The sequence below is a fragment of the Brassica rapa genome, chromosome A09 (assembly GCF_000309985.2).
Source record: "Brassica rapa cultivar Chiifu-401-42 chromosome A09, CAAS_Brap_v3.01, whole genome shotgun sequence".
Taxonomy (NCBI): Eukaryota; Viridiplantae; Streptophyta; class Magnoliopsida; order Brassicales; family Brassicaceae; genus Brassica; species Brassica rapa.
Window position 1 is genome coordinate 37,269,497 of NC_024803.2, and position 14,157 is coordinate 37,283,653.

Here is a 14,157-nt window from a genome sequence, read left to right on the forward strand (position 1 = left end):
ATGATTTCATGATGATCGATGCTTCCAACTACTCCAAAGGAAGGATACTTAAGCTTTCTGAAGATTTGGGTCGAGCTATCTCTTCATCCGTTCATGGATCATCGACGATCAATCATGCGGGCAGCCTTACGTCCGTCCTGCTCCTTACCGCGAACGACCTGATCACCAAAGGATGAACCTGGACGACTTTGTGAATCTGGACCAGTCAACACAAGAATCCGCACCTTGACCAGTCTTCAGTCAAAGTCTTCATTTCTAGTTTCTATGTCTTATTTTCATTCATTTCTATTTTCTATGTTGTCTTTTCCCACAAATGTCTTTATGTTTCTTTGACTCACAAACCTTATAAGTATGTGATGATTCCCCTTAATAAAACACATCGATTTTCCTTTGCTTATTTTGAGTCTTCTCTCATTGTTCTTTGCTTAGAACATTCATACTTCTCTTGGTGAGGTCATCTCCAAGCGAACCACTTCGTTGTGTTGGACCGGTGCGTCACATCCGGCAACCTTCGAATCTCTGGTAGTATCTTTGGGCTATTCCGCAACCCTTAGTGTCACCGTTCATACCATCAGTTCTCAATCCTCTCGGATCTGAGTTCATATCAACCTTACCGAAAGAGTGATCCTTATTTTGGTTCTATCACCTAGGATAATTGATTCCACGGCAAAAAAGATAAAAACATGGAAGCAAACGATAATCAGTAATTCTCCAAACTTCAACTTGTAAGCATCCACCTAGAGAATTAGCGATAAAGACTGTATTCCCGGAGAAGAGGTTCGATCAAAGCTAACACATACAAGAACACTAGGAGGGTGCTAGCCGATTGCGAACACATAGGAAACTGATTCAAATGGCAGCAAAAACGAAGGACCAAGATGGGACTAACGCCAAGACAACACAAGCTAACGAGGCTTAATAGCAGGAGCTCACTCGCAAAGAAGAGCCGCATCTCCACTTCAGAATAACGATCACCTGAGCTTAATAGCAGGAACTCACAAGAAGAAGGAGTCGCATCTCCACTCGGAACCAAAAACGATCACCCGAGCTTAATAGCAGGAACTCACAAACAAAGAGGAGTCGCATCTCCACTCAGAACCAGAAACAAGGAAGCTTAATAGCAGGAGCCCACAAATAAAGGAAAGCCGCATCTCCACACACCGAAGCCTTACTACATCCTCCTACAGCTCAACAAACTAAACAGCAAACCACAACCAAGAAACCCGCAGATGCCGCAACAATAGTAACGAGACCACCAGGCTTACACAACATCTCCACAGACCGACACAAAGTCAGCAAGGAAGCGACTACTCTCAAAAAGCTATACAAAAGCGGGTTGAAGTCACAGCCGCACCATTGATAAGAAAACTCCGGGACCTACAATGGAAGAGAAAGAGAGTAACCTGACGATCAAAATCGCCACTGGGATGGCAACACTCAACAACGCCGCCACCGGTGAAGTGAAGGTCTCCTCATGACCGTAGAAACCCAAACTCAACCGCACGTTACGCCTCTGAGAACCAGAGAAACGAATCATCTTCCAACCGCCGAGACAGTGCCTGCAAAGTACCAGGTCAAAGGCACGGAACCGAGGCCAGTAGACCCAAAGTAAACCTGAAGAGAAGCCTCGAAAATCTCAAACAGGTCTTCCTACACGAAGAAACCGAGAACTGAAGAAATCCAAAGGCAGAGGAAGGTCTTCGACTAGCCGACGCCAGAGCCATAGACGACTCCACGTGCCTTTACCAGCCAGAGAACCCCCACGCGCCGTCGACAGAGACACACCAGCCAACACACGAAAGCAAGGTAGCCACTGAGACGCGCCACCGGAGAATAGACCCCGACACCCACCTTGGGTGGAGTCAAGAGAAGCTCCGTAGCCAAGACGCCAAGGCGAGGATACCGCAAACGAACCACCACCCCACTCCGACTACAAACCCGAGGAACAGATCCGAGAAGAGGAAGCTCCTTAGCTCACGTGCTGCCACTTCTGGAAAAGACGACCGAACAAGCAGATCTAGATCTACAAAACCGCCGAACCAATCTTTCCCCACCCTAAAAGCCGACTCAACCTCCTTCACCTGCCTCACCTCCTCGCCGTGCCTCCAGGAACCTGCAACTGCCGTACCTCAGATCTGGCCGGATCTAGGGCTTGGAAGAGGGAACCCCACAAGAACAAGCATATCGGAAGATAGCTAGGAGAGGGAAGAGAAGCAAAAAAGAAAAATAGGAAAGGAGAAGGGCGACTCCGGTAGCGGCGAACCACCGGAGTCGGTGACGGAGATTTAAATAAGTTTCGATCAGAGAACGTTTTTTGGAGAGCTTTTTTTTTTTTTCTTCCTCCTTTGTTTTTATATTCTCAAAAACTGTTTTTATACATTCTCAAGTTTCTCTTTTCAAAACAGATAAAAAGGTTGATGTTCAAAATCCATTTTTACAAACGATAAATAGAGTTTCATATTTTCGTATTTCAATATGATTTTATTTTCAATATCTTCTTTCAAGATATTAGTGCACATAATCATTAATCTCGACATAATCCATCATATTCTTTTGAGAAGTAATATTTTTTAAAAATATTTTGGAGAAATTGAGCTTTCTTTTCGACTATTAATTTTTGGGATCATCACACCATTTTCCAGATCATATTAATGGGTCATGAATTCAGCTTGGACTGATATTTTGATAATTTCAACTTAAAACCAATCGGCGTTAAATCAAATAGTCCAAATCGTTACATATTACTTAAGTTATTTTTATATTTTTAATATCTTGGGATCTTATTTCCAATATCAATATCTGTCAAATGTCCAATTAGACCGATTCATAATTTGATAGTATTCCGACTTGTTCATATTCATTCAATCTCAGTTCGAAGTAGGCATATTTAACTGCATGTTGTAATAAAAATATGCAACTAGCATGAGGATAGTCAAGTAATAATCATTATGCTACTAAACAACACCTTCATTCTCATCATTCTATTTTTCATAAGGCAGCTCTATATTTAAATCAAACCGGTCTAGACTTTTTCCAAATCCTGAATCATTAAATGTAGAATATGCATCTTCGATATGTGGCTTCCATGAAATCAACACCTTGCTATCTTCCTGATTTAACTCATTGTTTGTGTATAGAATTATACATTATATATGAGGCTGCTTTGGTACTGCAAAATTTCATACTGAAGCATGTAGTTTATCCCTGTAAACCCAAGGTCACCGTAAATTATACTTCTTGGAGAAAATCTTCCAATTCAAAAGTCCCAAAATTTGAACTGAGGAATTCAACATCTTGTTTTATTTCAAAAAGACGCCATCATTTGGCAGTTGGCACTATTTAACACTTCTTTGGTTGAAAGTAAATTGTTTATAGCACAGAAAGAGAAACTCAGTGATAACTGTGAAGGTTTAGTAAGAAACAAATGGGATGGGGATCCAATGTCCACCGACCAACAAACCTATCATCATATCTCATCCAATAATGAGGTCGTGAGATTAATATATAGTGCACCCTTTTTAAATAACTACATTATCATATTATCACTTTAAGTCCATAAAGAGTAGTATTACATAATTCATTTGATGTGGAATATCTAATCTAAATATGGTCCCCTTTGTGCCGATCCATGTGCTAAAGTTTTTTTTTTCATTTATCCCCCCTTCCATTGTATTTCAGTAGTTTTTTTTCAACTTAATCCATCTGGCTGATTTCTAGAAATACAACAATTCAGGGTCAGTTTTAAAATATTTTGTAATTTTTTTAAGAAAAAGCAATTCAACAAATCAAAAATTACTTCTTTGTATGCTATTTCTCAAATTATGATTTTTCAATAAAAGTTATTTAGAAAATGTTTATGACCCCCCAAATTTTTAGATCTAGCCTTGCACAAAATAATAGTTTTGTTAGAACATCTCCAATGTAAAATTTTATTTTTTCCTTCAAAATAGTGTAAAAGTGAAAATGGAGTAAAATTGCTCTAACCTTACTCTATTTCTAACAAACAAAAAATAGATTACTCCATTTGCAGAGTAAATTTCATTATAGAATGAGATATGCAGTTGGGTTGGAGTATTTCTTACTCCATATTCACTTTTACTCCATTTTTTAATGGAGTATGGATGGAGATGCCGTTAGGTCTACCAACAACATATATACTCTTGATTAAGTTTCGTAATATAATATTGTTCAACACTCATTAACTAATACCAAAACAAAAAATCGATATGTACGTAATTTCGTTAAGATATCATGCGAACCTAAGTCTGAATATCATACAAATGAACGCATGGCATAAAGATTGTCGTTTGGAGGAAAGTCGTTCGCTTAAAAATTACTATAAAGGATTGATGGAAAACCTTAGCTTTGAAGATTTTTGGGTTAACGTGTTATTTCCCCACGAGAACTATCGTATAGCATCAAATGTCCACGGAACTATGATCTCGTGCTATATGTACATGAACTGAATATTACAAATGTATTTCTCCCCGAATTAAAAGTTACCATCTTATTTCTCCCCGATTCATTGATTTTGAACTTAATTATACATAAACCATGATTTTGATTGGTTTATTATTTACCAAACGACATAAACCAGTTAAGAACCTAACAAAAACCCAGTTTTAGTTAAACCAAACCATTTGACTCAAAAAGAAAAATAAACCAGACCCCACCCGATCCATTGTTCTCTTCTTCTTCACCCGAAGTTTCAATTGAAACAGAGAAGAGAACCTACTGTTGAGCTCATCGAGCCACCAACGTTCTCGAAGGTTGAGATGCGAGTGATGCCATAGACGATGAATGCTCCGACGGCTCTACGGTAATAGGCGGGAGTGACAGCGCGAAAGCGTTCTTGACCTACGGTCTCCCAAATCTGAGTTTTGACCTTTTTACCGGAGATGAGCATGCTCTGAGTCTGAAACTCGACGCCAATGATGGCTTTTGAGTTCGTGTTGAACTTGTTGCGAGCGTAGCGGGTGAGGAGATTGGATTTGCCGACGATAAAGTTTTCACCTCTCTCATTTTCCGACATATCTTCGCCTTAATTTCCTTTAACTTCTTTTGTGCTCTCTGTTTAAGAGATAGAAAAAGAGAGAGAGAGTGTGTGTGTGTATGGTTTAATTTGTCGGGTGAAGAAGAAGAGAACAATGGGTCAGATTGGGTCGGGTGGGGTCTGGTTTAATTTTTTTTTTGAGTTAAAAGTTCTGGTTTAATTAAAATTGAGTTTTTTGTTTGGTTTAGTTAGTTTATATGGTTTGATAAATAATAAACCAATCAAAATCATGTTTATGTATAATTAAGGTCAAAATCAATAGTTCGGGGAGAAATAAGACTGTAACTCTTAATTTGGGGAGAAATACATTTGTAATATTCAGTTCATGTAAATATAGCATGAGGTCATAGTTTCGTGGACATCTGATGCTATACGATAGTTCTCGTGGAGAAATAGCACACGAGTAATATTCAAGTATTTGTTACTCTGATTAATTCGATTCAATAAATACTAATTAAATACATGCAGTTGCATGGGACAGGAACGAGTGATAGCCACGTGAGGAAGATGGTAGAAGAGCATGGGTTTAAGCGGAAAATCCGAAAAAGATTTATCAAAACTCCAAAATTTTAATAAAAATATGTCAGAGTAATCACGTGGGCAGTCACATGACATAGCATCCACGTGGCATCCCTGAGAAAAGGAAAAAGACACGTGGTCCTACCTTCTTACCCCTTGCGCGTGTTGCATTGTCCCTCTCTCACCGAACACTCGATTTCTTTCCTAATCATTTGATGCGATTTGCTTTGTTAGCTAACTCTCACGAATTACGATTTAACCCTTGGGCCACCCATCATTCACTCATGAGCTTATCAAAGCCTCAATCATGGGTTTGTGTGTTGTATTCAACGTGCCTCGCACGTGACATCGTCTCTATCCGCTTTAAGGTAAAGGTTCCTCTTTGACAATACAAATGTTTCTTTTTGGGTTTGATTGAGTAAATAAAAGGATACAGAAAAGAGCTTGTTTACACTCGTGGCCACCAAGATTTCATCAAATAAAATCTGTTCGATTAAAGTTAAGAGCAAAAGCAATGTTATATGAGCCTTTTATCGGCCCACTTTAAAAGTACATGCACAACGAGCCTCTCGTAGTAAGCAAACCAATTGGATATTAGTAAAACTTCATGCCGTTTACGACTTTCAAAGTGGCTCTCGACGGGAGAACACATACAAGTACAACTAAAACTAGTTGCCGTCTGAGGTTGAAACTCATATTCTCAAGAAAGAAAACCAAGTTGAGTTTCTAGATTTACCAATACAAGATCATAGATGCAAATTCTCTACAAACATCAGGCTGGATGTAAAAACAAATCCCGACCGATCTATGTTCCTTAAAAACAAATCCCAATACACACAGCCTTTGCTTTGCAAGTGTTACCTGCTTGACCTGAGATCAGTTAAGAACAAGACTCGTGTACAGAAATTGCTAATCGATAATGCGTCTCTTAAATAAAACACTTAAGACGAATGCGTATGGATTCCTCTATGGTCTCATGAACACTCGTTGCTTCGCCTGACACCTGCATTTTATAGTCAATTCAAGCTAGCTAACACACAAAATGAAAACTCAATCCAAACGTTTCCAGTCCAATAATTTCCCACAGTCACATGTCCTGGACAAAGATTCAACTCCAACATAAACAATACCAATGGACACTATTACTTCACTCATACCACATAACTATTCAGAATGAATGACCAACTAATAATAATACACTAATCATATAATAACACTAATCATTAAATCTCATGCACTTTACAGAGAGACAAGAACATAAAAAAAAAAGCCAATCGATAACCGAATTTAACGGCGAATCGTTCTGAACTCAACCGGTACATTTTTTTCCCGGTTTAATGTCATCCTCTCCGAATGGCAAAAGAGTAATTTTCTCTAAGCTGTGAGGGTTCTCCGATCATTGGTACAGACATTACACGGGGGAGAGAGAATTAGAGTAAGGCACACCACCGGTGAAGCAAAAACCCTAAACCCCCAAATCAAACAATGTTCATCATAGTGAGATTCAAATCCGCAATGATCTCACGCAATCTCACAACAGCGGCGAAACGCAGAAGAGTCCCGTCGATATACAAATCCCTAGCCATCGGAGAAGCTCAAAAAGCCGTCACGGACTACCTCCACACCACGAGGTCCCTCTCCTACTCCCACGCCGAGCACATCGCCGCGAACGCCTCCTCCTCGATCCGCAACCTCATCCTCAACCTCGACTTCTCCGTCGCCACCTTCTCCAAATCGATCCGGAGGCATCTCAGGTACCACCCCATCAACGAGTTCGAGTTCTTCTTCGAGAGCATCGGCATTGATCTCGGGGAGGTTGGCGAGTATTTGCCTGAGAAGAAGTTCTTCTTCTCCGAGGATCCGAGAGTGTTGGAGGCGGCGTGTGCGTTGTCTGGGTTTGGGTTTCCTTGGAATAAGCTTGGGAGGTTGTATAGAGAGGAAAGGTGTGTTTTTTTGCAGAGTGGGGAGGAGATTGGTTTGGTGCTGGGGAGGTTGAGTGGTGTTGGGTTTAGTACTGTGGCGGTGGCGGGTGTTTGTTTAGCGTTTCCGAGTGTTCTGCGTGGTGGTGTGGAGGTTGGTTGTTTGTTTGTGAAGGTGAAGAGGTTGTTTGAGGAGTTTGGTTCAGAGGATGTTGTTGAAGAGAATGTGGAGTCTTGGTATGACTTTGGTAGGAAGGTTAGGGTGTTTTACGATTTGGGGTTTGAGAGTGAGGAGATGTGGGAGTTGATGGGGAGAAACAGATCATTGTTTGTGGAATGTTCAGAAGAAGATCTGATGAGAAAGACTGATTATTTTTGTAGATTTGGTGTTGGGAAAGAGGAAGCTGCTCTTTTGATTCTACGAAATCCTGATGTTATGAGTTTTGATTTAGAGAAGCCTGTGATCTCAGTTAAAGGTGTGCTTAAGCATTTTGGATTGAGTGAGGACGAAGTGGATGCTCTTTCTCTGAAGCACCCTCACGTTTTTGGTAGAAACAAAATGAAGAATCTGCCTCATGTGGTTAGAGCATTAGGTATACATGAAAGGATCTTTGATAAGTTGAAGAATGGGACTTATCATTTGCTCAGTAGCTATTCGTTGATGGAACTAGAAGAAGATATAGACAGAGAATATCAACGAGGCTTGGAGGAGATTCAAAACTTAAGGTGCAAAACGCACAGTTTTCAAAAACTAGATTTCCTTCACCAAATAGGTTTTGCCGAAAACGGCTTGACCATGAAGATACTACAACACGTCCACGGAACCGCCGTGGAAATACAGGAAAGATTCCAAATCCTACTAGACAATGGCATTGATTTCTCAAAGGCATGTATGTTGATAAGATCATCACCGAAGAGCTTGAACCAGAAACCGCATAGCATACAAGAGAAGATAAGGTTCCTTTGTGACGAAATGGGAGATTCTTTGGAGTATCTTGAGGTTTATCCAGCCTATCTCTGTTTCGACCTGGAGAACAGGATCAGTCCAAGGTTCAGGTTCCATAAATGGCTCGTGGAAAAGGGATTAAGCGAGAAAAACTATTCGATTGCAAGCATTGTAGCCACCAGCGAAAAGGCATTCATCGCTCGTCTATATGGGATACATCCAGCAATCCCTAAACACTATTTTGAACGTTTCTCCTACAGAAAAGACAGATCCACTGTATCCTAACTTGTCAAAAGAATCAGCTGGATCTTGTAGAAGATGGGTTTTGCCAGATCTCTGGACACCTGATCATCAAGAACCTTATTAGCTGAATTCTATAACGTTATACTTCCTCCAAATGGTAACAACACATGTGAGTGGAGATTGCAGATTAATTGTTTGTTTGTTCGACAATTTGTGGGATTGACTTATGTACCACTTGGAGTTTGCGTTTGTGGAGATATAGAAAGAGAAAGATTATATACCTTTGTGCATTTTGTTTTCAGAGAACTCATCACGATTGGCTTTGGAGAAACTGTAGAATGTGCTAGCTTAGCTTCCCGTCAGCATGATGCATCCTGCACGTGTCACAGGTACGTATCGAGCGAGTAGTGTCAATGACTCTGATGCAAAACGTGGGACCAAATTGCACATGTGATAGTGCTAACTAATCGAGCTTCTTTGTTATTTACGTCAGGATAGTTTGACTAAGTTCCGGTTTTAAAGCAGCCTTGCAGAGCAAGCAACCGTGTGCGTGCCAGTCACGTGCGTCTTACGTTTGGAACCCTTGTGCTAAGTGGGGCAGCGGCTGCAAATCCGACGATCTATGAAGGGTAAAAGCGTCATTTAATTTCTTTCTTTACCTTTTTTGTTAGCACTTTGGTGTGGAGAGTTAGCAGTAACATAACTGCCGCTCTTCATGTTCTGTTTTTCTCTCTCTCTCTCTTCACATTTGTTTTTGAGCTCTCTTTCTCTTTCTTTCTGTTCCTTCATTAGGGTTTCGATCAGATGTTCCGTCAATCCATAGCGTTTACTCCGCCGGTCCATGGCTCTGATGCGCCGCCGCCGCAACAGCAGCAATCTCAGCAGCAGCCGACGGTTGTGAACGTGAGCGAGAGCTCTAGAAGGCAACAGATTGCAGCGGCTTCTTCCTCGCCGGTGAAATCTCATCCGCTTCATAACTTCCCGCTTTCTGATCTCAGGTGGGCTATGAATCACGCCAATACACATCGGCTCCGGAAACCATCCGGCAGATCTCCACTCCGTGAAGCTACTAATCATGGCAAAGGGACTGAGGAGGTGAACGAAGCATCTGGCTCTTCATCCTTTGAATTGAGACCGGAGAAGCAGAAGAAGAAGGATGTTGTCAGTGACTCCGCCGCAGATCGATCCGGACCTAAGTCAACGGCGGCGGACGGTAGATCGAAGATCTTTATCCGGATCCGCACGAAGAACAACGAAGAAACAGCTGAGGCCGCCACCACAGCAGTCTCCGCCGCCACCGTCGTCGCTGATGTTCATGAGGCTGATGATTCAGCTGAGCCGGTGATTGATGCTGATGTATCTATCGGTGAACGGATCTCCGATGGTGGTGGTGGTGGTCAGGAAGGAGATGAGTTTGGTCCGAAGACTTGGAATCTGAGACCGAGGAAACCGCCGACGAAGAAGCGTTCAATTGGAGGAAACTGTGGTGGAAGTGGAACAGTATTGACGGAGAACAAAACTCAGGGAACGGTTAGAACAGAGGCGATTCGATCCAGGAACGGTGTGGATGCTAAGATTGCGACAACGACGGAGAGGAAGGAGAAGAAACCGAGGTTATCGATCTCGCTATCAAAGTTGGAGATAGATGAGGATATCTACTCGTTGACCGGATCAAAACCTAGCAGAAGACCAAAGAAGAGAGCCAAAAACGTGCAGAAGCAGCTCGATGTAATAGTGTCACCCTTGTTTTGTATCGTATGGATCTCCCAATTCACAACTAATGATTTTGTATGTTTTCTTGTTTTCAGGTTCTTTTTCCAGGTTTGTGGATGGGTAACGTTTCTTCAGATGCTTACAAGGTCTCAGAACATGCTTGAAAGAGGTATATAACCTTTTGATGAATCCGATTAGGATGTCTTTTGATTTCCCTATGTATCTGTTTTCTGTAAGTTGTAGTATGTATGTAAATGGGGAGGTTTTAGTCTTTTCTGAATCTTGTAGGGTTCATGTGAAGTTAGTCTTGTTTGATTGGCTTCTACTGAAACCTCATTGAATAAGCTTTATTCCACGGATTAAGGTATTGAAAAGTAGTGATTCAATACTATTTGTATTTGCTTCCATGGACGATGTGGGATGTGGTTACTGTATATCTTACTGAGTTTTACAGAATTAGAGTGTAATGGTCTGATTTCTGAAGTTGTAGTAGTGATTACGAGGCTTAAAACTTAATAAACGGAGTCACTTTGTATATAAACAAACAACAACCTTCACCTTCATGTCCTCACTCTGTGTTGTAATGATGCAGAGATGTAATTGACTCGCTTCTTCAAGCCTTAGCTTCATTTTTTCTGGGCGTGTGTAATACTGTCTCGAGGTTTCAAAGCACTGAATCGAACTTTAGCTTCAGATTGGGTCCTAACTGGCTGCAGAAATATGAATCATATACTAGCTCTGATCCGACCGCCTTATTTGCTTGCTGCCACTGATGTGATGATACGACTTTAGGGTTTTTCTTCTGTTTATGCACTTCTTGTTGTTGACCCTTTGTAATTAGTTTAGTCGGTAGTAGTATACTCTGTTTTTTTTATTTCAAATTTTCATTGGTTGAACAATTGGGCATATATATTGCATTTCTATAAAAAAAATAGTTGATTATGTCGTGTCCCTCTTGGAAGATCAAAGTTCAAACTCGTATCGAGTAAATAAATAAAATAATATAGACTTTAACAGTTAAAATATCTTAAGTTATAACCCTGCATTGTATATTTGTTGTGAGGACCATAAAGCCTTGCATTCGTCACTCATTTCATCACCTCCACTTGCTTTGTCGTGTCCCTTTATGATATTTTTATAATACAATATATCCAATTAGCCGTCATTACACGGAAGTACTCTTTCCACGACTAATCCAGTTCATGCTTGGTGGTTTCTAATAGTGTTAGATTAAATATACATGTAAACTTCGTAGTAGTTGTTTTACAAAAAAAAAAAAAACTTCGTAGTAGTTTCAGTGACTCGGATAAACACAAAATACTAATAGCTTTCTCTGTAAGTTATGGATCAATTCCTCGCAGTTTTCTTTTGTGAGAATAACGTGCCAACTACAAGAGTTTCCTTGAAAACTTTGATGCAAAGTAAATCAAAAGTCAAGACTCAAAAACAAAAAAAAAAAACAAAATCTCGTTGCATATATATAAATAAGACCTCCCATATGTTACTAGCAAATCTAACAATGGATAGATACCAACACGTCTATGTGATGCGTCACGGACACCGACTCGACAACTTCGACCCAGATTGGGCAGCAAAGGCTGCTAGACCTTGGGATCCTCCTCTCTTTAAAGACGGCATGGTTCGAGCGTTTCAAACCGGTCAAAGGATCGGAAGTCAGACCGGGTTTCCCATTCACCGCATCTTCGTCTCTCCTTTCCTCAGATGTATTCAGACAGCTTCCCAGGTGGTGGCAGCTCTCTCCTCCCTCCCCAACGCCATGTCTTCCATTGATAAAACAAAGCTCAAGGTCAGATCATCATCTGCTTATTGCTTAAAGTCAGCTGAGATGTTTGTTATAATCTTATATATTAAAAGAAAAGTACCATTTTTATCTACCCTAAAAAAGTCATATTAGTTTTATTAGGTCCATTTCATTAATTACATTTGTTTAATTTTTTACATTAATTTATTAAATATATAAAAATATTAATAATAAATCAATTTTAACTGTAAATTTAAATTTTAGTTTTAATTATAACAAAGTATTGAGAAAAAATCTAACAAAATCTTTCTAAAAATTTAAAATATTTTATTTAAATTAAAACCATTGATTAATTTCGTAATTAATAATATATACTATTATACATTAAGTTAAATAAGATTTTATTATTAAAAAAATAAAATAAAAGTGTATGCTATTTTTCAAATTTTATAATTATAATCTATATCTTCTTTATTAAAAGAAATACCATAAACAATTCATAGTAGGTCTATTTCATCAATTACATATATTTGATTATTTAAGTTAATCTATTTAATATATAACATTTCTAAAAAATCTTATAAATTATATAGATATTAATAAATAAATTTTAACTGTAAATTCAAATTTTATTTTTACTTATAACAAAATATGTTGGAAAAAATCTAACAAAATCTTAATAAAATTTTAAAATATTTTTAAATTAATGCAACGATTGATTTCATAATTGATAATATAGTATTATTATAATCTATTTACTTATAAAATCCTAAAATACACTAAAATAAATAACATAGAAATATAAATTATCCTAAGAAAATATCAGTTCTATAGTATAACTAAATAAATTTTTAAAATATATTGTATTCAGTCTGTAAAAATTAGAAAAAAATAAAGGATATTCTAAATTTGTTTATTTTATACTATGAATTTATTTTACCAAACTCGAAAATATATTAATATATAATAACAGTTAATAATAAAGTAAAATGTATAAAACAAATCATTATACATTAATAATATCAAATAAGAAACATAACCAATAACATTATAGATTTATACAATATATAACACTAAAATGTAAATTATATCTTTGTAATTTTTGCTATGATATCTATTATATATTTATAAAATAAAAATCTACCCCGCACATCCGTGCGGGTGAAAAATCTAGTTGCTTATTAACTTATTACACAGGTTGCTATTGAAGACGGCTTGTGTGAGATGATGAACTCGGTGGCTATATGGCCTGAGGTTTCTCCTATAGATGGAAAATTTGACTTCAATATCTCGGATCTTGAAGCTATGTTTCCTGAAGGGATGGTGGATCATAATGTGGATCCTATTTATAAAGAGGTACTGCTTTCTATAAATAGAAACTTTCCAAGTTTTGACTTTTCTACCTTTCTATATATAAAGTTGTTATAACCCTTTTGTTACTTCTGTTCAGATACCACAATGGGGAGAGTCTAAGGAAAAATGCAGAGAAAGATATGTTAAAGTTGTAAAGACTCTTGCCGATAAGTATCCTACAGAGAACTTGCTCTTAATCACCCACGGTAAGCAAGTTCCTGACCGTTTTTTACTTGTGTTCTCTCACCCACTTGTTTTCTCACTCTAAGCCTCTTTGATGAAATTATTTAGGGGAAGGATTGGTAACAACATTTTCAAACTTCTATAAAGATACAACCGTCCTTGAAGTAGACTATTGTGCTTATGTTCAATTGAGAAGAGAGGTGTCAAGTAAAGATGGGTCTGTTGTTGAAACTGGGGAGTATGAGGTTTCTCAATCTGGAATCAGGTTTAGTCATGATCCTGTCACTATCCAAACACCGATTTAGCCAATGTTCATCAGTTCCTCTGTTTCTGTACACTTTTATTTGTATTTTTTTAACATTTATTGCTTCTATTTGTATTTGAATTGCTTTTGTATGAGCTATTAATCATGGCTCAATGTTATCATTCAATTTAATAAGGTTTGACACTTCTTAAGCACATAAAA

At 38.5% G+C, this 14,157-nt stretch overlaps 4 protein-coding genes across 12 annotated transcripts; 3 read left to right on the plus strand and 1 right to left on the minus strand.

The window, feature by feature from the left end:
• Positions 1-4,708: 4,708 nt before the first annotated feature.
• LOC117127835 (ras-related protein RABA5c-like) lies at positions 4,709-5,032 on the minus strand. The gene has a single exon (XM_033278528.1). It carries the CDS (start codon positions 5,030-5,032, stop codon positions 4,709-4,711), a length of 324 nt encoding a protein of 107 aa, XP_033134419.1.
• Positions 5,033-6,779: 1,747 nt separating this feature from the next.
• LOC103841894 (transcription termination factor MTEF18, mitochondrial) lies at positions 6,780-8,961 on the plus strand. Its single transcript, XM_009118477.3, has one exon. The coding sequence runs from the start codon at positions 7,058-7,060 to the stop codon at positions 8,720-8,722; it is 1,665 nt and encodes a 554-aa protein (XP_009116725.2). The 5' UTR covers positions 6,780-7,057; the 3' UTR covers positions 8,723-8,961.
• A 15-nt stretch (positions 8,962-8,976) lies between these two features.
• Positions 8,977-11,335, plus strand: LOC103841891. 8 transcript variants are annotated; one of them, XR_004450939.1, is made up of 5 exons: positions 8,977-9,069; positions 9,179-9,309; positions 9,473-10,408; positions 10,489-10,630; positions 10,676-10,950. XR_004450939.1 is itself a non-coding variant. In XM_033278997.1 (3 exons), the coding sequence occupies exons 1-2, from the start codon at positions 9,485-9,487 to the stop codon at positions 10,555-10,557; spliced, it is 993 nt and encodes a 330-aa protein (XP_033134888.1). In that variant the 5' UTR covers positions 9,360-9,484; the 3' UTR covers positions 10,558-10,562; positions 10,682-10,950. The 8 variants fall into 8 exon arrangements, 2 of the variants coding, with proteins under 2 accessions (XP_033134888.1, XP_033134887.1); XR_004450937.1 differs by having other exon boundaries at positions 9,206-9,309; XR_004450938.1 differs by having other exon boundaries at positions 8,983-9,069; positions 9,174-9,309.
• A 247-nt stretch (positions 11,336-11,582) lies between these two features.
• LOC103841895 lies at positions 11,583-14,142 on the plus strand. Of its 2 annotated transcripts, XM_033278999.1 has the most exons (5): positions 11,583-12,200; positions 13,353-13,511; positions 13,606-13,714; positions 13,800-14,027; positions 14,060-14,142. In XM_033278999.1, exons 1-4 carry the CDS (start codon positions 11,736-11,738, stop codon positions 13,994-13,996), a joined length of 930 nt encoding a protein of 309 aa, XP_033134890.1. In that variant the 5' UTR covers positions 11,583-11,735; the 3' UTR covers positions 13,997-14,027; positions 14,060-14,142. The 2 variants fall into 2 exon arrangements, with proteins under 2 accessions (XP_033134890.1, XP_009116726.1); XM_009118478.3 differs by having other exon boundaries at positions 13,800-14,139.
• The last annotated feature ends 15 nt before the right edge of the window (positions 14,143-14,157 follow it).